The following is a 20363-nucleotide window of genomic DNA, read 5'->3' as shown; positions in this document are numbered from 1 at the left end:
CACTTTTTATTCACTACACCCAGCACCCTTCCCAACCTCTTCACCAAGAATGAGGTAAAACACCTCTCATGTTCCCCTCAAATGAACAATTGGACAACGATGAAGGGATGCTGTGTGAAGACTGTACACATCAAAAGACACTTGAGGTTGTAGTCGAGGATGAACAACTGGGTCATCTGAATGGGGAAAGGGGACATAGGGATGGGGTGGCAAACCCTCCCCCTGAAAGGCTGGGGGTGCAGGCTTTTGTTCCAGCCCTGCTATACCACACCTGATTCCGCTAATCAAGGTTCCCCGATGAGCAGAATGTTAGTAGATTGAGATGGGTTGGGCCTAGACCAGCATTTCCCAAACTCGAGACCCCAAGGGGTGCACGTTTTGGTTTTCTCCCTAGCCCCAGCTAACACAGTCCAATAAGCCGCAAATAATCCATCTTCAGTTTACATCTCAATCAGCTTAATCAGCTGTGTTTGTGAGGGACGGACCCAGAGGACTGGAGTTGCCCATCCCTGCCCTGTGGAGTGATCGATAGAGAAGCAGAATTCAATTCAGGATGAGTCGCCAGGCAACGGTAAAGCAGAGCTGGAACAAAAGCCTCCACCTGCAGTAGGTCTCCAGGAGGAGGGAAGGCCACCCTTAGTGGCTTGGTGTGAAAGTACATTACATTACAGTCAGAAAAAGTCTACCTTCAAATTCCTTTTCACAATGAAAATACACGTAGTATACAGACCTTCTGTACACCGTGGATAAAAAAAAAGTCCTGTCTGTTGTCAACTCAACCGTAAGAAAGATGACAAACACTAACAACACTTACGTACAAAATGAGAAAGAGCTGGATATACCATTTGATCAAGACAACTGTTAACTTGTTTAATTTAAATAATAATAATGTGTTAACAGACAATTTAAAAGAAAGAAAGAAAGAACAGAAAAGCGGATCATGATATTAATGGGGTAAAAACGACCAGCTGTTTAGTAACAGAATCATACCTCAAAACACGTTGATGTACAAACAGTACACATTAAAACGCATGTCATGTATAAAGGCATGCATACGTTATATGCATGAGCTCACACACACACACACACACACACACACACAACATCCTTATAAATAGGTCCTTCATAGACCCAACTCTGAGACCGGACAGGCGTAGTGGCCGGTGATGCACAGGGTCTCCATAAGGAACAAGACCAAAGACACTGTTTGCCGGCAGGAGGTAGACGCCTTCTAACGACATTCTACACAAGAATGGCATTACACTGCCCACCCAATCAGTTGCATTGAAGCCTATCCAGCCAATGAAATGGAGGCAGACATTTTGTATATCCGTTACAGTGTGGATATGCTACGGATGTTGTTTGTTTAATAGTGAGGTATTTATTGGTTTTAGTCTGGTCATTAATGCAATGATAAAACTCAGTTCTTCTTCACAGGCTATTATGTTCTTTATCGGACTCCCTCCTCACCCACCAACACACCACAACCTGTCCAATCTTTAAGTTCTGGGTTCCTGGTGTCTTCTCACCTGGTTTCAAACACTGGAGGCTCATATCATGGCCCATTTCTCAAGTGCGTCTTCCCAGGGAATCTCAAATGCTCGTCTCCTTTATAAAAGTAAGCAGCACTCGATTTATTGACATGTCCCCCTTTTCCATACATACAACGGGTACATACAGTACAAACAGCAAGACATCGGTTCAGAATCAACAACTATCTGAATTGGAAAGGAAGGGAAAGAAGTCATTCCCAGTACCCATCAAGGTTGTTTTATGGGTAGTACCATATATATCTTCTGGGCTAACTGTCATCGTATCATAACATACAACATCCACGACTTCAAATCATTCAGAGTATAAAATAACATTTTGAAATATATGTAAAGAGGTATGACGCATGACGATGTTACATGAAGACAATAACGACAATGCATTCATTATACAAATATAAGCGGAGTATCATTATAAAAAGAAATGTGTGATTTGTTTGTTTTGTTCGTCACATTCAGTGTTTTGAATGTATTTTCAGTAGAGTGGCCACTAGGTGGTGTCTGACTACACATAAACAGTCACAACGGGCACAAGCCACTTGATAATCAAACTCAAGCAGGTGGTTACTATAGGCACGTCTGTCTGTCTGTCTCTCTCTCCCTCCCCTCTCTCTCTCTCCCTCTTTTCTTTCTCACTCTCTTCCTGTGTCTCTGCTAAAGTAGTACCATTTCTAAGTTAATTTACCCTACTCCTATTTAATACTAGCTACATTCTCTTGCCATCTTCTCTCTCGTTTGCTCGCTCTATTCTCTTCCTCCTTTCTTAATACCCTTCCCCCTCCCTTTCACATCTCTCAATCTTTGTCCTTTCTCTCCCTCAGTCTCTTGATCTCTTCTATCCTTTTCTCTCTCTCTCCCTCTCTCTCTCTCTCTCTCGCTCTCTTTTAGTAGTGTAAATTAGTTAGTAAATAACTTGGTACCGTCTCTCAACTCTTTGTAATTTATTTAGCTAGTACCTAACTATACCAGTGTAGTCATCATTTTGACCACAGTCAAATCTAAACAAAGCCTGAGCCTATTTCTCTCTCTCGTTCCCTCGCTCCTGTGCCATCACTCAAACAAACACCCTAACACTCCACTGTGTGCTTGTGTGATTTCCCAAACCTCTAGGACCCTCCAATCAATCAGCATCTTCAGAGAATCTTCCAAAGTGTAATTGGACCTTTCCCCTCTACACCAAACCGCCACCCCATTTAAGTGCTGGTAGAGTCTGAATTAATTAATCGTCCTGTCTCCTCCTCCTATCATTGCTCCTCTTCCTCGGTGATGCCCTGTGCTTTCAGTTCATCCAGGACGTTGTCTAGATGGCTAGGGTCGGGGTAGCCGTGGCCCGTGAGGTTGGAGCCAAATTCCGTCTTGTGGTGCACCTCGTTCCAGATGACCGTTTCCAACTCGCCTGTGGTGCTGGACGTGCCCACTGAGAAGACCAGGCGCCGGTCCCACGCGGTCAGCAGGAGTCTGAGTACCTGGGGGAGAGAGAGAGCGAGGATGTGGAGGGAGAGGAGGTGGAGAGAGAGGAGGTAAAGGGAGAGGACGTGGAGGGAGAGAAGGTAGAGGGAGAGAAGGTAGAGGGAGAGAAGGTAGAGGGAGAGAAGGTAGAGGGAGAGAAGGTAGAGGGAGAGAAGTTAGAGGGAAAGAAGGTGGAGGGAGAGGACGTGGAGGGAGAGGACGTGGAGGGAGAGGACGTGGAGGGAGAGGACGTGGAGGGAGAGGACGTGGAGGGAGAGGACGTGGAGGGAGAGGACGTGGAGGGAGAGGACGTGGAGGAAGAGGACGTGGAGAGAGAGGACGTGGAGAGAGAGGACGTGGAGAGAGAGGACGTGGAGAGAGAAGGTGGAGGGAGAGAAGGTGGAGGGAGAGAGGGAGAGAGAGAGAAGGTGGAGGGAGAGAAGGTGGAGGGAGAGAAGGTGGAGGGAGAGGAGGTAGAGGGAGAGGAGGTAGAGGGAGAAAAGGTGGAGGGAGAGAGGGAGAGAAGGTGGAGTGAGAGAAGGTGGAGGGAGAGAAGGTGGAGGGAGAGAAGGTGGAGGGAGAGAGGGCGAGGAGGTGGAGGGAGAGAAGGTGGAGGGAGAGAAGGTGGAGGGAGAGAGGGAGAGGACGTGGAGGGAGAGGAGGTGGAGGGAGAGGAGGTGGAGGGAGAGGAGGTGGAGGGAGAGGAGGTGGAGGGAGAGAGGGAGAGGAGGTGGAGGGAGAGAAGGTGGAGGGAGAGAAGGTGGAGGGAGAGAAGGTGGAGGGAGAGAGGGAGAGGACGTGCAGGGAGAGGAGGTGGAGGGAGAGGAGGTGGAGGGAGAGGAGGTGGAGGGAAAAGGAGGTGAGATGGTTAGAGACGGATTCATAATTTCAACTTTCAGAGTTTCCTCGATACAACTTCAAGGGAAAACGTCCCGGGTTTATAAAGGACAAAGATTGGGCTAAAATCCAGAAAGCTTTGAGTTGTACTGGACAACAGTATCTGCTACAATGGAATATGTCAAAGCGTAGGTTCTTACCTTGCGTCCCTTCTCGCTGTCTGGGAGGTAGCAGTGACGCGGGAACCCTCTGGCTGTAAAGGGCTTGCCTGGGTTGGGGTGCTCTGGGCCCTGGGTGCCAGGCAGGACGTTGTAGATGATGCGGATGGTCTTGCAGTCGTGGTGGCCAGGCAGCGAGTGGGGGATGACGTGGTACTCCATCTTCCCGGGCGGCTGGTTGCCCGTCTTCACGCCGTAGATGGTTTTGCAGGTGGGGCACTGCAGGCTGCCATCTTTGTTGCCGTTGTTGTACATGGCCACCAGGCACTGGAGGTGGTACTGGTGCCCACACTGGGCCAGGCGACCTATGAAGTCACCACCCTTGTAGCCTGACACCCCCCCGAGGGCCTCCATACAGATGGTACAGTTCTGAGGAGAGGAGAGGATAGGAGGGATCCTTTAGCCAACTTGTAAGTACTTAGCTATCCAAAATAGGAAAAGCACCCACACAGCTGAATCAGCTTGTTGCAGGTGAGTGGGAATCATTCAATAAAATTCTTGAAAGCGCTGACGAAGGCTAGCTGGCCAATAGGTAACGTTAATCAATGAAAGTGTTACAGGCCAGAGCAGCGTGCAGGTCTTTCTTTAAATATGTACTTGGCTATCCACATTTCCTTCAACAGATAATGTGTTGTGATGATAATAGACCCGTCCCAAATGACACCCTATGGGCCCTGGTGAAACGTATGGCACTTTATAGGGCATAGGGTGTCATTTCAGACTTAACCAATGACTGGAGAGAACAGGTCTCACCTCCTCTGGTGCTATCCTGACTTTCTGAAGATACTGCTTCACCACCTCCTCTGTTGTCTTACCTGGAGAGAGGAGAGACAGGAGGAGAAAGAGAAGGAGAGAGAAAACATAAGGAGAAAGAGGAGGAGAGAGAGAAGGAGAGAAAGGAGAGAGAAAGCATAAGGGGAGGAGAGAGAGAAGAGAGAAAACATAAGGAGAGAGAAAACATAAGGAGAGAGAAAACATAAGGGGAGAAAGGAGGAGAGAGAGAAGGAGAGAGAAAACATAAGGAGAGAGAAAACATAAGGAGAGAGAAAACATAAGGAGAGAAAGGAGGAGAGAGAGAAGGAGAGAGAAAACATAAGGAGAGAAAGGAGGAGAGAGAGAAGGAGAGAGAAAACATAAGGAGAGAGAAAACATAAGGGGAGGAGAGAGAGAAGGAGAGAGAAAACATAAGGAGAGAGAAAACATAAGGAGAGAGAAGGAGAGAGAAAACATAAGGAGAGAAAGGAGGAGAGAGAGGAGGAGAGAGAAAACATAAGGGGAGAAAGGAGGAGAGAGAGAAGGAGAGAGAAAACATAAGGAGAGAAAGGAGGAGAGAGAGGAGGAGAGAGAAAACATAAGGGGAGAAAGGAGGAGAGAGAGAAGGAGAGAGAAAACATAAGGAGAGAAAGGAGGAGAGAGAGAAGGAGAGAGAAAACATAAGGAGAGAAAGGAGGAGAGAGAGAAGGAGAGAGAAAACATAAGGAGAGAGAGGAGGAGAGAGAGAAGGAGAGAAAACATAAGGAGAGAAAGGAGGAGAGAGAGAAGAGAGGAAACATAAGGAGAGAGAGGAGGAGAGAGAGAAGGAGAGAAAACATAAGGAGAGAAAGGAGGAGAGAGAGAAGGAGAGAGAAAACATAAGGAGAGAGAGGAGGAGAGAGAGAAGGAGAAAGAAAACATAAGGAGAGAAAGGAGGAGAGAGAAAACATAAGGAGAGAAAGGAGGAGAGAGAGAAGGAGAGAGAAAACATAAGGAGAGACAGGAGGAGAGAGAGAAGAGAGAAAGGAGAGAGAAAACATAAGGAGAGAGAGGAGGAGAGAGAGAAGGAGAGAAAGGAGAGAGAAAACATAAGGAGAGAGATGAGGAGAGAAAACATAAGGGGAGGAGAGAGAGAAGAGAGAAAGGAGAGAGAAAACATAAGGAGAGAAAGGAGGAGAAAGAGAAGAGAGAAAGGAGAGAGAAAACATAAGGAGAGACAGGAGGAGAGAGAGAAGGAGAGAGAACATATGAGTGTGTAGAGCAAAAATCTTCCACACAATGTAATGAATTTGTGTATAGGGGTGTCTGTGTGTGTGACTGTGTGTGTGTGTGTGTGTGTATAGGCCTATATATTAGTGCTGGTTTTATAGTGTGTCCTATTGTACCTTTGCGGGCCTGTTTCTTGGTGGTCTTGCGGCAGCAGTGACCCAGGCCGGGGACGGGCTTGATGTCCCTCTTGCTGACGGGCGGGGGGTGCAGCACCAGTTTGGGTGGGCGGGTGAGACACACAGGGAACCCCGCAGCGCTCATCAGGATCCCCGTGATACCGGCCAGCGCTGGGTGGACCGGGCTGTTCCCACTGAGGTTCTTCACTGGGACAGTGGGCACGCTGAAACACAACGGGAACCACATGCTGGTTACACACTGGCATCTCACCAAACATACGCCTGGGAAGACTCTGGGAGTTGCAGCGCTGACCTGGGATCAGCTGTTACAGGACTTGCACTAAACAAACCCTCCCTGACACTAACAGACAGAAATACAGCAGGCCCACTGCTGACCCCCACACAGGGTTGGGACGAGCCTAGTCCGTGTGATTACAAGACGTTAACCAAGCCACCTACAGTATAGACAGGTAGAGAAGTCTGTCCCAAATGGCACCCCACCATAGATAGCGCACTACGTATAGGGCTCTGGTCCAAAGTAGTGCACTATGTAGGGAATAGGGTGCCATTTGGGAAGCAGTCGTTCAGGTGTACACGGGCCAGCTGTAATCTCTATTGGCAACAACACCTCACCTACTACGACCAGCTGCTGCATGTCACCAATTCAAAAAATGTCCAGGAGCCAATGACCTGTATGTGTGTGCCCATAAAATTAGAATAATCTATTTCTATGTGTGGCTGTGTGTGGCTGTGTGTGGCTGTGTGTGCCCATAAAATTAGAATAATCTATTTCTATGTGTGGCTGTGTGTGTGCGTGTGGCCCACCGGCCAGTCTCCTGATCTGGGTCAAAGACTCATACCATAGATGGTACTGCCAGATATCCTCTGTCTAGCCTGTACGTTTCAGAGAACACGGGTTGGGTCTAAGTGGCGCCCTATTCCCTACACAGCGAGCTACGCCTGACCAGAGCCCACGTAGGATGCCTCCAGCTATATACGGCTCTGACGGTGTCAGTCAAACAATCCCCTATTGTTTGTCCTTTGACATATTTCTGGATGATTCTAGAACGCGCCAATAGCGACTCTACCATTCTAGAGTCCAGGTAGAACGTCTGTGTCATTCACACCAAAGATATTGTACTAAACTCTAGTTCCCCAGATCATCTACTTTTACCACAGACAACACAGCTTTTGAGTGTCAACGATATTGGAGCAGATAGATAAGATATGACGATTTGTGTTGTCCTTGGGTATCCTACATTGTCGATAAAATCAGCAGCAGCAGCACACACAAACACACACACACACACACACACACACACACACACACACAAACACACACACACACACACACACACACACACACACACACACACACACACACACACACACACACACACGCACACTTCTTCCTAGGGATGGATACTCACATTAAGGACGTGAGGATTGTCATTCTCCCACAGAGGTCAGTCCCGGCACAATCAATTAAGTAATAAACTACAAGAAAACGAGTCACGGAGGAATCGATTTCCTTTCTCTTCACCAGGGGAACAGAGAACCACTAGGGATGTGTCAATGAGAAGTTGAAGAAGAGGTTCCACTCCTCTTTACCCCTCTCTCTATTTCTTTCTCTCTCTCTCGCTCTCTATTTCTTTCTCTCTCTCTCTCTCACAGCTTGAATTGGCTGCTACGCAAACCTTTATTCTGTCTCTGAGCTGGACTCAGTTTCTGTTCTTTCTCTCTACAGACCTCCTCCTCTCCCTCTGTCCTAGAAGCAGTGTGTGAATCGGACCAAGTGTGTGTGCGTCCTGTCTTATATATGTAATCCGTGAGTTTCCATCTGCTGGCCAGTGACCTCAGAGAGAGGAGACGTCACAGAACTGACAGTGAGCATCACATCACACACCCAGGATCATGGATTACCTTCACCACGTCACCGGCTCTATTGACTAATACCACCCTGACTAACCACTTACGGAAACACACACACACACACACACACACACACACGGAACTGGGAAATCCCCAATAATGAACAACAAACTTGACCACAACACAACCCAGTCTTGACACGACTTGGCCTGGTCTTTTAAATGACTAGTAATATAATAACCACAGAGCTTCCCATGTGTAAACGGTACTGTACAGGCTACACCACAGAGCTTCCCATGTGTAAACGGTACTGTACAGGCTACACCACAGAGCTTCCCATGTGTAAACGGTACTGTACAGGCTACACCACAACACAACCCAGTCTTGACACGACTTGGCCTGGTCTTTTAAATGACTAGTAATATAATAACCACAGAGCTTCCCATGTGTAAACGGTACTGTACAGGCTACACCACAGCAGAGTTGTGGAGTCTAACTAACCATGCTACATCTCCCCTCGACGGGGGGGTGTCATTTAGAATGGGCAAATATTATCAAAAACAATAGTTTTTCCCCCGCGCTGTTCCTCCTGCGCTGTTCCTCCTGCGCTGCCACGCATCACAAACAGGGTTTGCTGTTCGTTTTGTTGCTTCCCGACATGAAATTAGTCAGTCGCTCTGAGAGCTGTGAGTTACTGTCGCTGGTAGCAACCACACAGACACGGCAGGAGGGCTGAGCCTGGGAGCTTTGTTCCTCGTGTTGTGACCCACCAAAGTGAGGATATCATTGCTTTTGTGTGACCTTTCAAATAGACAATTACACTGCATGTTTACATACTGTGCATACTATGTAGTGATGGTAGTATAGTAATAATAGTTATAGATGGTATGTAGTGATGGTAGTATAGTAATAATAGTTATAGATGGTATGTAGTGATGGTAGTATAGTAATAATAGTTATAGATGGTATGTAGTGATGGTAGTATAGTAATAATAGTTATAGATGGTATGTAGTGATGGTGGTATAGTAATAATAGTTATAGATGGTATGTAGTGATGGTAGTATAGTAATAATAGTTATAGATGGTATGTAGTGATGGTAGTATAGTAATAATAGTTATAGATGGTATGTAGTGATGGTAGTATAGTAATAATAGTTATAGATGGTATGTAGTGATGGTAGTATAGTAATAATAGTTATAGATGGTATGTAGTGATGGTGGTATAGTAATAATAGTTATAGATGATATATAGTAATAATAGTTATAGATGGTATGTAGTGATGGTAGTATAGTAATAATAGTTATAGATGGTATGTAGTGATGGTAGTATAGTAATACTAGTTATAGATGATATATAGTGATGGTAGTATAGAAATAATAGTTATAGATGGTATGTAGTGATGGTAGTATAGTAATAATAGTTATAGATGGTATGTAGTGATGGTAGTATAGTAATAATAGTTATAGATGGTATGTAGTGATGGTAGTATAGTAATAATAGTTATAGATGGTATGTAGTGATGGTAGTATAGTAATAATAGTTATAGATGGTATGTTGTGACTACACCACAGCTCAGTTCATGGTCACCACACACCGCAGTTTAATAATGTCCTCTATTAACCAGTCAGTCGGCTATTAAACACTATGATAACATGCTATTATATCTCTATCCTTAACCCAGTTTAAAGAAACTCCACAAGCACTACCTAACGGGTCCACCAGCCACTACCTGACGGGTCCACCAGCCACTACCTGACGGGTCCACCAGCCACTACCTGACGGGTCCACCAGCCACTACCTGACGGGTCCACCAGCCACTACCTGACGGGTCCACCAGCCACTACCTGACGGGTCCACCAGCCACTACCTGACGGGTCCACCAGCCACTACCTGACGGGTCCACCAGCCACTACCTGACGGGTCCACCAGCCACTACCTGACGGGTCCACCAGCCACTACCTGACGGGTCCACCAGCCACTACCTGACGGGTCCACCAGCCACTACCTGAGGGGTCCACCAGCCACTACCTAACGGGTCCACCAGCCACTACCTGACGGGTCAACAAGCCACTACCTGACGGGTCAACAAGCCACTACCTGACGGGTCCACCAGCCACTACCTAACGGGTCAACAAGCCACTACCTGACGGGTCAACAAGCCACTACCTGACGGGTCCACCAGCCACTACCTAACGGGTCAACAAGCCACTACCTAACGGGTCCACCAGCCACTACCTAACAGGTCAACAAGCCACTACCTAACAGGTCAACAAGCCACTACCTAACAGGTCAACAAGCCACTACCTAACAGGTCAACAAGCCACTACCTAACACGTCAACAAGCCACTACCTAACAGGTCAACAAGCCACTACCTAACAGGTCAACAAGCCACTACCTAACAGGTCAACAAGCCACTACCTAACAGGTCCACAAGCCACTACCTAAAGGGTCCACCAGCCACTACCTAACAGGTCAACAAGCCACTACCTAACAGGTCAACAAGCCACTACCTAACGGGTCCACCAGCCACTACCTAACAGGTCAACAAGCCACTACCTAACAGGTCAACAAGCCACTACCTAACAGGTCAACAAGCCACTACCTAACAGGTCAACAAGCCACTACCTAACAGGTCAACAAGCCACTACCTAACAGGTCAACAAGCCACTACCTAACAGGTCAACAAGCCACTACCTAACAGGTCAACAAGCCACTACCTAACGGGTCCACCAGCCACTACCTAACAGGTCAACAAGCCACTACCTAACAGGTCAACAAGCCACTACCTAACAGGTCAACAAGCCACTACCTAACGGGTCCACCAGCCACTACCTAACAGGTCAACAAGCCACTACCTAACAGGTCAACAAGCCACTACCTAGCAGGTCAACAAGCCACTACCTAACAGGTCAACAAGCCACTACCTAACAGGTCAACAAGCCACTACCTAACAGGTCCACAAGCCACTACCTAACAGGTCCACAAGCCACTACCTAACAGGTCAACAAGCCACTACCTAACGGGTCCACCAGCCTCTACCTAACGGGTCCACCAGCCACTACCTAACAGGTCCAGGAGGACATACAGACAGACAGGAAGACAGACAGGAAGACAGGAGGACAGACAGACAGGAGGACAGTGAAAGGGACTGGTGGCAGGTGACTGTCATCATCATCTGTTGCTTCCGGTTCAGGGTTCTGCCTTAACAAGCTTTGAGTTGGAGCTAAGAGGCTTTTGGTTAACCCTCCCTGCAGGTGTCACAGTCACTGAGTGAGTGAGTGACTCACTGTGTGTGTGTGTGTGTGTGTGTGTGTGTGTGTGTGTGTGTGTGTGTAGGGCTGGGAATCGCCAGGGACCTCACGATACAGTATTATCCTGATACCATATGTATTACAATTCTCACGATTCTAAATGTATTTCGATTCGCTACTGTGATTTCATTTCAGACCTCATGTCTGCTGCAGAGGGACAAGAGGGAGCCATGAGAACATGACTTTTAATCAGTCATGGAAATGAAAGTGATGAAAACCAAATGTCTCCGTATTGAAACAGATGGAGAACAAGCTCTGAAGGAAGGACACTGGAGTTGAGGCAGCTGGCGCTAAAATAATACTACGAGGGCTTCCTGAGTGGGGCAGCAGTCTACGGCACTGCATCGCATGTATCGCAACGGGCTTGTTGACCTGTTAGGTAGTGGCTTGTTGACCCGTTAGGTAGTGGCTTGTTGACCCGTTAGGTAGTGGCTTGTTGTGGCGTCTCTACAGACCCGGGTTTGATCCCAGGCTGTATTACAAGCGACCGTGATCGGGAGGTCCCACAGGGACTGTGGGTGTTAAGAAGGGTGGTTAGGCGGGTCATGCTTCAGAGCACACATGACTCCACCTTCGCCACCCAAGCCTGTTGGGGAGTTACAGCGATGAGACAAGATCAGAACTGGGGGTAAAATACATGTGTTCAATCTTGCGATATTGTCAAAACAACAAGACACGATATATCGTCAAAAATGATATATCCCCATATGTTACTGTATAGATTTTTTCAGAAAGAACCCTTTGGTGGTGAAAAAAGTTCCACTTGGAACCCCCAAAAATGGTTTTCACAGCGTTCTCCTATGGGGACAGTTGAACAACCCTTATGGTTCTAGGTAGCTACTTCTTCTCTAAGAGTTTACAGTAGATCCAGTCTGACCTCAAGTCAGTGTTGTTGACAACTTGACACACACACAGGGGTCATGTTAAGTGCTGAATGGCCTATTAGACCTATGACCAGACCTGAGCTGAATGAAGATGGAGACAGTAACCAGTCAGTGAGGTTATTAATACTACAGTAAGCCGTACGAGACCGCTGACCGTGCAGCGTGACGGTTATTGTGAGGTAGAAATGCACTGTGGAGAAGGTTTAGTCTCGTTTGAGCCCCAGCTTATCTACAATGCATTAACACAATTCCCAGCTGTCCTACTGACACACACACACACACACCTGGAACAATGAGTGAGTCAGAGAGTGAATGACCAGTGTACAACCCTAAACCATGAATGAAAGAAAAGCAAGAGACAGAGAGACAGAAAGACAGAGACAACCACTCATCATTACACACACAGCAACTAGAGACCATAGGTGTAATCCACCATAATATATATATATATATATACACACACTGCTCAAAAAAATAAAGGGAACACTAAAATAACACATCCTAGATCTGAATGAATGAAATATTCTTATTAAATACTTTTTTCTTTACATAGTTGAATGTGCTGACAACAAAATCACACAAAAATGATCAATGGAAATCAAATTTATCAACCCATGGAGGTCTGGATTTGGAGTCACACTCAAAATTAAAGTGGAAAACCACACTACAGGCTGACCCAACTTTGATGTAATGTCCTTAAAACAAGTAAAAATGAGGCTCAGTAGTGTGTGTGGCCTCCACGTGCCTGTATGACCTCCCTACAATGCCTGGGCATGCTCCTGATGAGGTGGCGGATGGTCTCCTGAGGGATCTCCTCCCAGACCTGGACTAAAGCATCCGCCAACTCCTGGACAGTCTGTGGTGCAACGTGACGTTGGTGGATGGAGCGAGACATGATGTCCCAGATGTGCTCAATTGGATTCAGGTCTGGGGAACGGGCGGGCCAGTCCATAGCATCAATGCCTTCCTCTTGCAGGAACTGCTGACACACTCCAGCCACATGAGGTCTAGCATTGTCTTGCATTAGGAGGAACCCAGGGCCAACCACACCAGCATATGGTCTCACAAGGGGTCTGAGGATCTCATCTCGGTACCTAATCAGGCTACCTCTGGCGAGCACATGGAGGGCTGTGCGGCCCCCCAAAGAAATGCCACCCCACACCATGAATGACCCACAGCCAAACCGGTCATGCTGGAGGATGTTGCAGGCAGCAGAACGTTCTCCACGGTGTCTCCAGACTCTGTCACGTCTGTCACATGTGCTCAGTGTGAACCTGCTTTCATCTGTGAAGAGCACAGTCTTGGTGTTCTCTGGCAAATGCCAAACGTCCTGCACTGCACGGTTTTGGGCTGTAAGCACAACCCCCACCTGTGGACGTCGGGCCCTCATACCACCCTCATGGAGTCTGTTTCTGACCGTTTGAGCAGACACATGCACATTTGTGGCCTGCTGGAGGTAATTTTGCAGGGCTCTGGCAGTGCTCCTCCTGCTCCTCCTTGCACAAAGGCGGAGGTAGCGGTCCTGCTGCTGGGTTGTTGCCCCCCTACGGCCTCCACAACATCTCCTGATGTACTGGCCTGTCTCCTGGTAGCGCCTCCATGCTCTGGACACTACGCTGACAGACACAGCAAACCTTCTTGCCACATCTCGCATTGATGTGCCATCCTGGATGAGCTGCACTACCTGAGCCACTTGTGTGGGTTGTAGACTCCGTCTCATGCTACCACTAGAGTGAAAGCACCGCCAGCATTCAAAAGTGACCAAAACATCAGCCAGGAAGCATAGGAACTGAGAAGTGGTCTGTGGTCCCCACCTGCAGAACCACTCCTTTATTGGGGGTGTCATACTAAATGCCTATAATTTCCACCTGTTGTCTATTTCATTTGCACAACAGCATGTGAAATTTATTGTCAATCAGTGTTGCTTCCTAAGTGGACAGTTTGATTTCACAGAAGTGTGATTGACTTGGAGTTACATTGTGTTGTTTAAGTGTTCCCTTTATTTTTTTGAGCAGTGTATATATATATATATATATATATATATACACACACCTGACACACACATGTACCCACTCAGACACACTGACACACACATGTACCCACTCAGACACACTGACACACACACATGTACCCACTCAGACACACTGACACACACATGTACCCACTCAGACACACTGACACACACACATGTACCCACTCAGACACACTGACACAAACATGTACCCACTCAGACACACTGACACAAACATGTACCCACTCAGACCAGTGGAGGCTGCTGAGGGGAGGACGGCTCATAATAATGTCCAGAACGGAGCGAACGGAATGGCATCAACCACCTGGAAACCATGGAAACCATGTGTTTGATGTTTTTTGATACCATTCCAATGATTCTGCTCCAGTCATTACCACGAGTGTATCCTCCCCAATTAAGGTGCCACCAACCACCTGTGACGCAGACGCAGTGACACACACTAGCATGTCTGCACTCCGATAGTTACACACACCGTTGTAGGCCTCCACATAGCCCACAAAGCCCAGTACATAGGCACTACCACATGGCCTGCTTCACCTACAGTACATAGGCACTAACACATGGCCTGCTTCACCTACAGTACATAGGCACTAACACATGGCCTGCTTCACCTACAGTACATAGGCACTACCACATGGCCTGCTTCACCTACAGTACATAGGCACTACCACATGGCCTGCTTCACCTACAGTACATAGGCACTAACACATGGCCTGCTTCACCTATAGTACATAGGCACTAACACACGGCCTGCTTCACCTACAGTACATAGGCACTAACACATGGCCTGCTTCACCTACAGTACATAGGCACTAACACATGGCCTGCTTCACCTACAGTACATAGGCACTAACACATGGCCTGCTTCACCTACAGTACATAGGCACTAACACATGGCCTGCTTCACCTACAGTACATAGGCACTAACACATGGCCTGCTTCACCTATAGTACATAGGCACTAACACATTTGACCTTAAAGGCTCAGTGCAGTCAAAAACGTGATTTCCATATTTTTTTATATACACCGAGTGTACAAAACATTGAGTACACCTGTTCTTTTAATGGCATAGACTGATAAGGTGAATCCAGATGAAAGCTGTGATTCCTTATTGATGTCACATGTTACATCCACTTCAAATCAGCATAGATGAAGGGGAGGAGTCAGGTTAAAAAAGGATTTTTAAGTCTTGAGAGAATTGAGACATGGATTGTGTATGTGTACCATTCAGAGGGTGAAGAGGCAAGACAAAATATTTTAGTGCCTTTGAACGGGGTATTGTTGGTGCACCAGTTTGTGTCAAGAACTGCAACGTTGCTGGGTTTTTCACGCTCAACAGTTTCCCATGCGTGTCATGAATGGTCCACCACCCAAAGGACATTCAGCCAACTTAACACAACTGTGGGAAGCATTGAAGTCAACATGGGCCAGCATCCCTGTGGAACGCTTTTGACACCCTTGCAGAGTCCATGCCTGACGAGTTGAGGCTGTTCTGGGGGCAAGGGGGGGGGGGGGTGCGACTCCATATCAGGAAGTTGTCCTTAATGTTTTGTACACTCAGTGTATATTTCCACGCTTCGAGGTTGGAATAATACTGAGAGATTGTGAAAGTGATGATAATGCCCTTTTAGTGTAAGAGCTGTTTTGCGGGGGATGGAGTTTTGGCCTCCCTGGTGACATCACCAGGCGGGAAATTAGTTAACAGACCAATAAGAAAGAGAGTTCCAAACCTCTCTGCCAATAATAACTTGTTTTCAGTTGTCCCCTCCCCACTCAGACCCCTCCCAGACAGCCAGAGCAGAATTCTTGTTTGAGAAATGACTCTTTGCTAAGAAGCTATTTTTGTTTCTTTTTGACCATTTGAATTGAAAACCATCGCAGTCAGGTACCTAATTGTTAGCCAGTAATGATTTGATATTGAGATAAAAACATCTGCATTGGGCCTTTACTACATGGAGCCCATTATCCAGAATGCAGATGAAACAAATGAACTGAATGTCTTTCCCACGCTCCTCTTCATCGACGTCCTTCACCCAGATCTCTATTTGTTTCTTTCTCTTCCATTCATCTGTTCCTCTTTTCTCAGGGTCAGATGAGGTCTTACTTTTTCCAAGGCCCTTCCCCTCTGAGTCTGTCTGTTGTTTTATCTGTATATTCCTCTCCCTTTTTTATATCCTACCATCTCTCTCTCTCTCCCTCTCTCCCTCTCTCACTCTCCCTCACTCTCACACCTCCTGTGCTAATTAGTTAATAATGACATTATTATAGACTTGAATTAGCATCTCTGCATCTCAGCCGGGTGAGAAACTCTGGTTCCTAGATAATCACACTTCCTGCTTCTGAATAGGATGCAGTTTCTCCTGAACCCTGATCTAAGATCAGTTTGGTTAAGGTTAGGATTAGGAAGGCTGATCCTAGATCTTCTAAGACTACTGTACTAGTCAACCTAGTGCACTCAGTGTACATACTTTACTAGTTAGCTTAGGAAGACAATGGAATGTGGACATTGCAGTGCACCGTTTATTTCTCTTTGGGGTTGTTTGTTTGTGTATCTAGTGTCTTAGTGGGAGAGGGGCAGACAGACAGTGAGACTGGGGAGGGTGGTGGAGGAGAGGAGGGTGGGGTGGGGGAGAGGAGGGTGGGGGAGAGGAGAAAGGAGGGTGGCTGGGGGAGAGGAGGGTGGGGGAGAAGAGGGAGAGGAGGGTGGGGGAGAGGCGGGTGGGGAGAAGAAAGATAGGAGGGTGGGGGAGAGGAGGGTTGGGTGTGGGAGAAGAGAGAGGAGGGTGGGGTGGGAGAGCCTCTTGACCCCTAGTGACCCTAACCCCCACTCCATCACACACTCCTCCCCTTCTTTGTTATCTCTCTTCCTCTCCTCCCCCTCCTCTCCTCCCTGTGTCCCCAGATGGTCATGAAGATTGTTGCTCCCAAGGCTAAATCATTCAAACTCCCAAGCATTCTCATACTCTCGTGTGTAAGTACACACACACACTTAAAACACCAGTTTGTTATTCCATAACTTTGGTACATTTGAAAATTGCTAACCAATATGCTGTATGAAAACGGCATCACAGCCAGACAAAGCAGTAGATTGGTGGACTATTAAAGTGGCAGAGAGCTCCCCTATTGGCCAGACACAGTCAATGCAACATAACCCTGTTGCGTTACAAAATACTGTACCTGTTGCCATTTTTTTACTTTTGGCTCGGTTTCCAGAGATTCTATTAACCTTGCTCTCTCTCTCTCTCTCTCTTCAATTAAATTCAATTCTATTTAAGGGTTTTATTGGCATGGGAAACAGTTTACATCGCCAAAGCAAGTGAAGTGATAAACAAAAGTGAAATAAACAAAAAGTGAGGAGTAAATATTACTCACACAACTTCCCAAATAATAGAGACATTTAACATGTCATTATGTCTATATACAGTGTAATGGTGTTACCACACTGTCTCCCTCTCGCTCCTCTTTTCTCAGCCCTCTGAAACCCTTCCTCCCCCTTTCTGTTTTCACTCTGTCGTCTCTTTCTCACACTCCCCCACTAGAAGAAAGAGAGACACATTCCTGCAGCTTTGTGAGGACGTCAATATTGACTTTCTCTGTGTGTGTGTCCCCCTTGGTTTGAAACAATTTCACAACTCCGTGTGTGTGCGACAACTGACTGACAACGTAACACTGCTCTGCATATTACAATCAACAATCTAGATTTGCTCCCTCCCTCCCTCCCTCCCTCCCTCCCTCCGGCTGTGGCCTGATTGTGATCAATCTCTGCTAGTTGCTGAGTTGTTCCTTTGTCCGTCCCTCCCCTCCTTCCCTCTGACAGTGTCTGTGTCTAGCTGGCTATGTCTACCCCCCCAAACTCCCTAAATGTAGGTCTCTCTTGCTCCCCAACCCCCCAAGATCCTCCTTGACAAAAGCCTCAAGACAGACCGAGACGGAGCATTACAATGATGACTGTGGCTTCTGCTTTTGTCTTCCTTCTACCCCCGCACTCCCTACTATCCAGAAATCCCTTCACCCCCATGCATATATCCCTCGACCTCCCCTTCTCCGCCCCTAACCTTCTACTCCCCAAAAACAACCCCCCTACCTGCCCCCCCAGCCCAGACCCTGTTGTTCCGGGCTGGCCACTGCAGAGGCGGGCATTGTGTTGCGAATGCCGACTAGGCCTCAATGCAGCCACAAAGGTTGCCGTGGAAACGCTTGGGCGCACACAATAGAGCCCGGGATGGGCCCCCAGAACACAGGAGTCCTGGGAAACCCAAAGAGAGAGAGAGAGACAGAGCGAAGGAAGAGTCGGAGGGGGTGGGCGAGTGCAGGGTAGAGGGGGAAGAGAGTGACGGTGGGAGGCCTCCTCCCCTCCCTCCATCCCCTCATTCCTCCCCTCCCTCCATCCCCTCATTCCTCCCCTCCCTCCATTCCCTCATTCCATCCCCTCATTCCCCCCCTCCCTCCATCCCCTCATTCCTCCACAACCGCTCCTTTCTTTCTGGACCCCAGATGGTCATCTGTCAGAGGGGCTGCTGGGAGAGTTAGATGCGTCCTCCCTCTCACAAGTAGACACAGTCCCACATCCACTGACCCGTAAAGACTCACTTCCAAAGCATCCAAAGAGGAGACGAATGTAGCCATCTCAACAACACAGTGTTTCCATAATGGAAGACCAAGTAGAACCAGATGAGATCATCCAGAATCATTCAGTCATAACAACAACTCAACCAAAACCATCTCACTCACCGTGGCAACCACTGAGTGTTTGTGTGTATCAGTTACATCAGTGTGTGTGTGTTTGTGAGTGTATGTTATTGTGTGTATGCGTGTCACTCACCCAGAGGCAATGAGGGCTCGTGACTGGGCCATGGCTATGCGTTGCAGGGCGGGCCGGCTGAGCCCAGCCAGACTGGACCGCTGGGGCAGGGGGGCAGAGCACGGCGCCGAGCGCTGGGGAGCCATGGGCCGCGGCGACGGGGACGGCACGGGAGAGGGCGGTGACGTCACGGCGGTCGCCGGGGTGACGAGCGTGGCGGTGGGCACCGATTGACTCGTGGAGGAGGGAGAGGGGGGCGGCACGGACGGACGGCGGCCCTGATTGGAGGAGGGCGGCTGAGGGGGCGGGAGAGAGGGAGGAGGGGGTCGGTTGGAGATGGAGAGGGTGCCCGTTTGGGCGCTGAGGAGGGAGAGGGAGCGGGCGAAGAGGGCAGCATTCCGTCGCGGTGAGGACTGGTTCCGGGATATGGAGAGTCCGTGAGGTAAGGTTTTGGAGTAGGCAGATCTAGCGGGGGAGCTCCTGAGTTGGCCCCGCCCCAGGGTGGCAGATTTGGGGCTGGGTGGTTTACTCTGAGGTTTACTCGGCCGGTGGCCCAACTTGTGTGTCGATGACCTCACTGTGCTCTGCTTCACACTAAAGACCAGCATGCACTGCTGGCAGGAGCACGGCTGCCCGGCGAGGGACTGCATGGTCGCCAGCCCGCCGCTTGGGTACACAGCGCGCCCGTTGACGCCCGACACCCCAACACCCAGTAACGCTCCCGTTGGACCCGATCCTCCACCTCCGTTCCTGGGTACCGGTCCTGACACTAGTGGGTAGGCCACGTCGGACCTCCGCTGTATCCTGCGTTGTCTCTGGGTCTGCCTGTTGATCTGGGTCATGCCCTGCAGGTCCACCAGGTAGCAGAATCCCAGCGGCGCCAGGTCCAGCCAGGGCTGTTGGCGGTCCCGGGCCGTTTGGATGGCGATGCCGACCTCCGTGTCGTACTGGGTCCAGGAGCCCGTGTCGTTCTCCCACTCCCACAGCCAACCCTGGCCCGGCGCCGACGTGGGATCGTAGAAGCTACGGCGCACCGGCCGGATCATACCTGCAGGGGGAGATGCAGGGGTTAGTACGACTATCAATCAATCAAATGTATTTTTCCAATGGCAGTTGTCACAAAGGGCTTCACAGTAAACTAGTCTAGACACTGAAGAGCAAGCAGAAGCACGGTGGACAGGACGAAGGCCCTGGATGGAAGAAACCTTGAGAGGAACCAGGAATGCATGACTAGATCATGAAAAGAGTAGGAAATGGTACTAACATTG

At 48.5% G+C, this 20363-nt stretch overlaps 1 protein-coding gene across 3 annotated transcripts in view; it reads right to left on the bottom strand.

The window, feature by feature from the left end:
* Positions 1-1606: 1606 nt before the first annotated feature.
* Positions 1607-20363, bottom strand: part of LOC139402970 (E3 ubiquitin-protein ligase DTX4-like) — a 35962-nt gene continuing 17205 nt past the window's right edge. For all 3 annotated transcript variants that reach the window (XM_071146787.1, XM_071146788.1, XM_071146789.1), the window contains 5 exons: positions 19117-20143; positions 6193-6416; positions 4808-4869; positions 4037-4423; positions 1607-3016 (listed from right to left, as the gene is read on the bottom strand). In XM_071146787.1, the coding sequence (XP_071002888.1) occupies positions 2795-3016; positions 4037-4423; positions 4808-4869; positions 6193-6416; positions 19117-20143 (1922 nt within the window). In that variant the 3' untranslated portion in view covers positions 1607-2794. The remainder of the gene's footprint in view (positions 3017-4036; positions 4424-4807; positions 4870-6192; positions 6417-19116; positions 20144-20363) is intronic.

The sequence above is a fragment of the Oncorhynchus clarkii genome, unplaced genomic scaffold (genome assembly GCF_045791955.1).
Source record: "Oncorhynchus clarkii lewisi isolate Uvic-CL-2024 unplaced genomic scaffold, UVic_Ocla_1.0 unplaced_contig_2111_pilon_pilon, whole genome shotgun sequence".
NCBI classification, from domain to species: domain Eukaryota; kingdom Metazoa; phylum Chordata; class Actinopteri; order Salmoniformes; family Salmonidae; genus Oncorhynchus; species Oncorhynchus clarkii.
The sequence above is the reverse complement of the archived record's forward strand: the minus strand, read 5'-3'. Positions and strand labels throughout refer to the sequence as shown.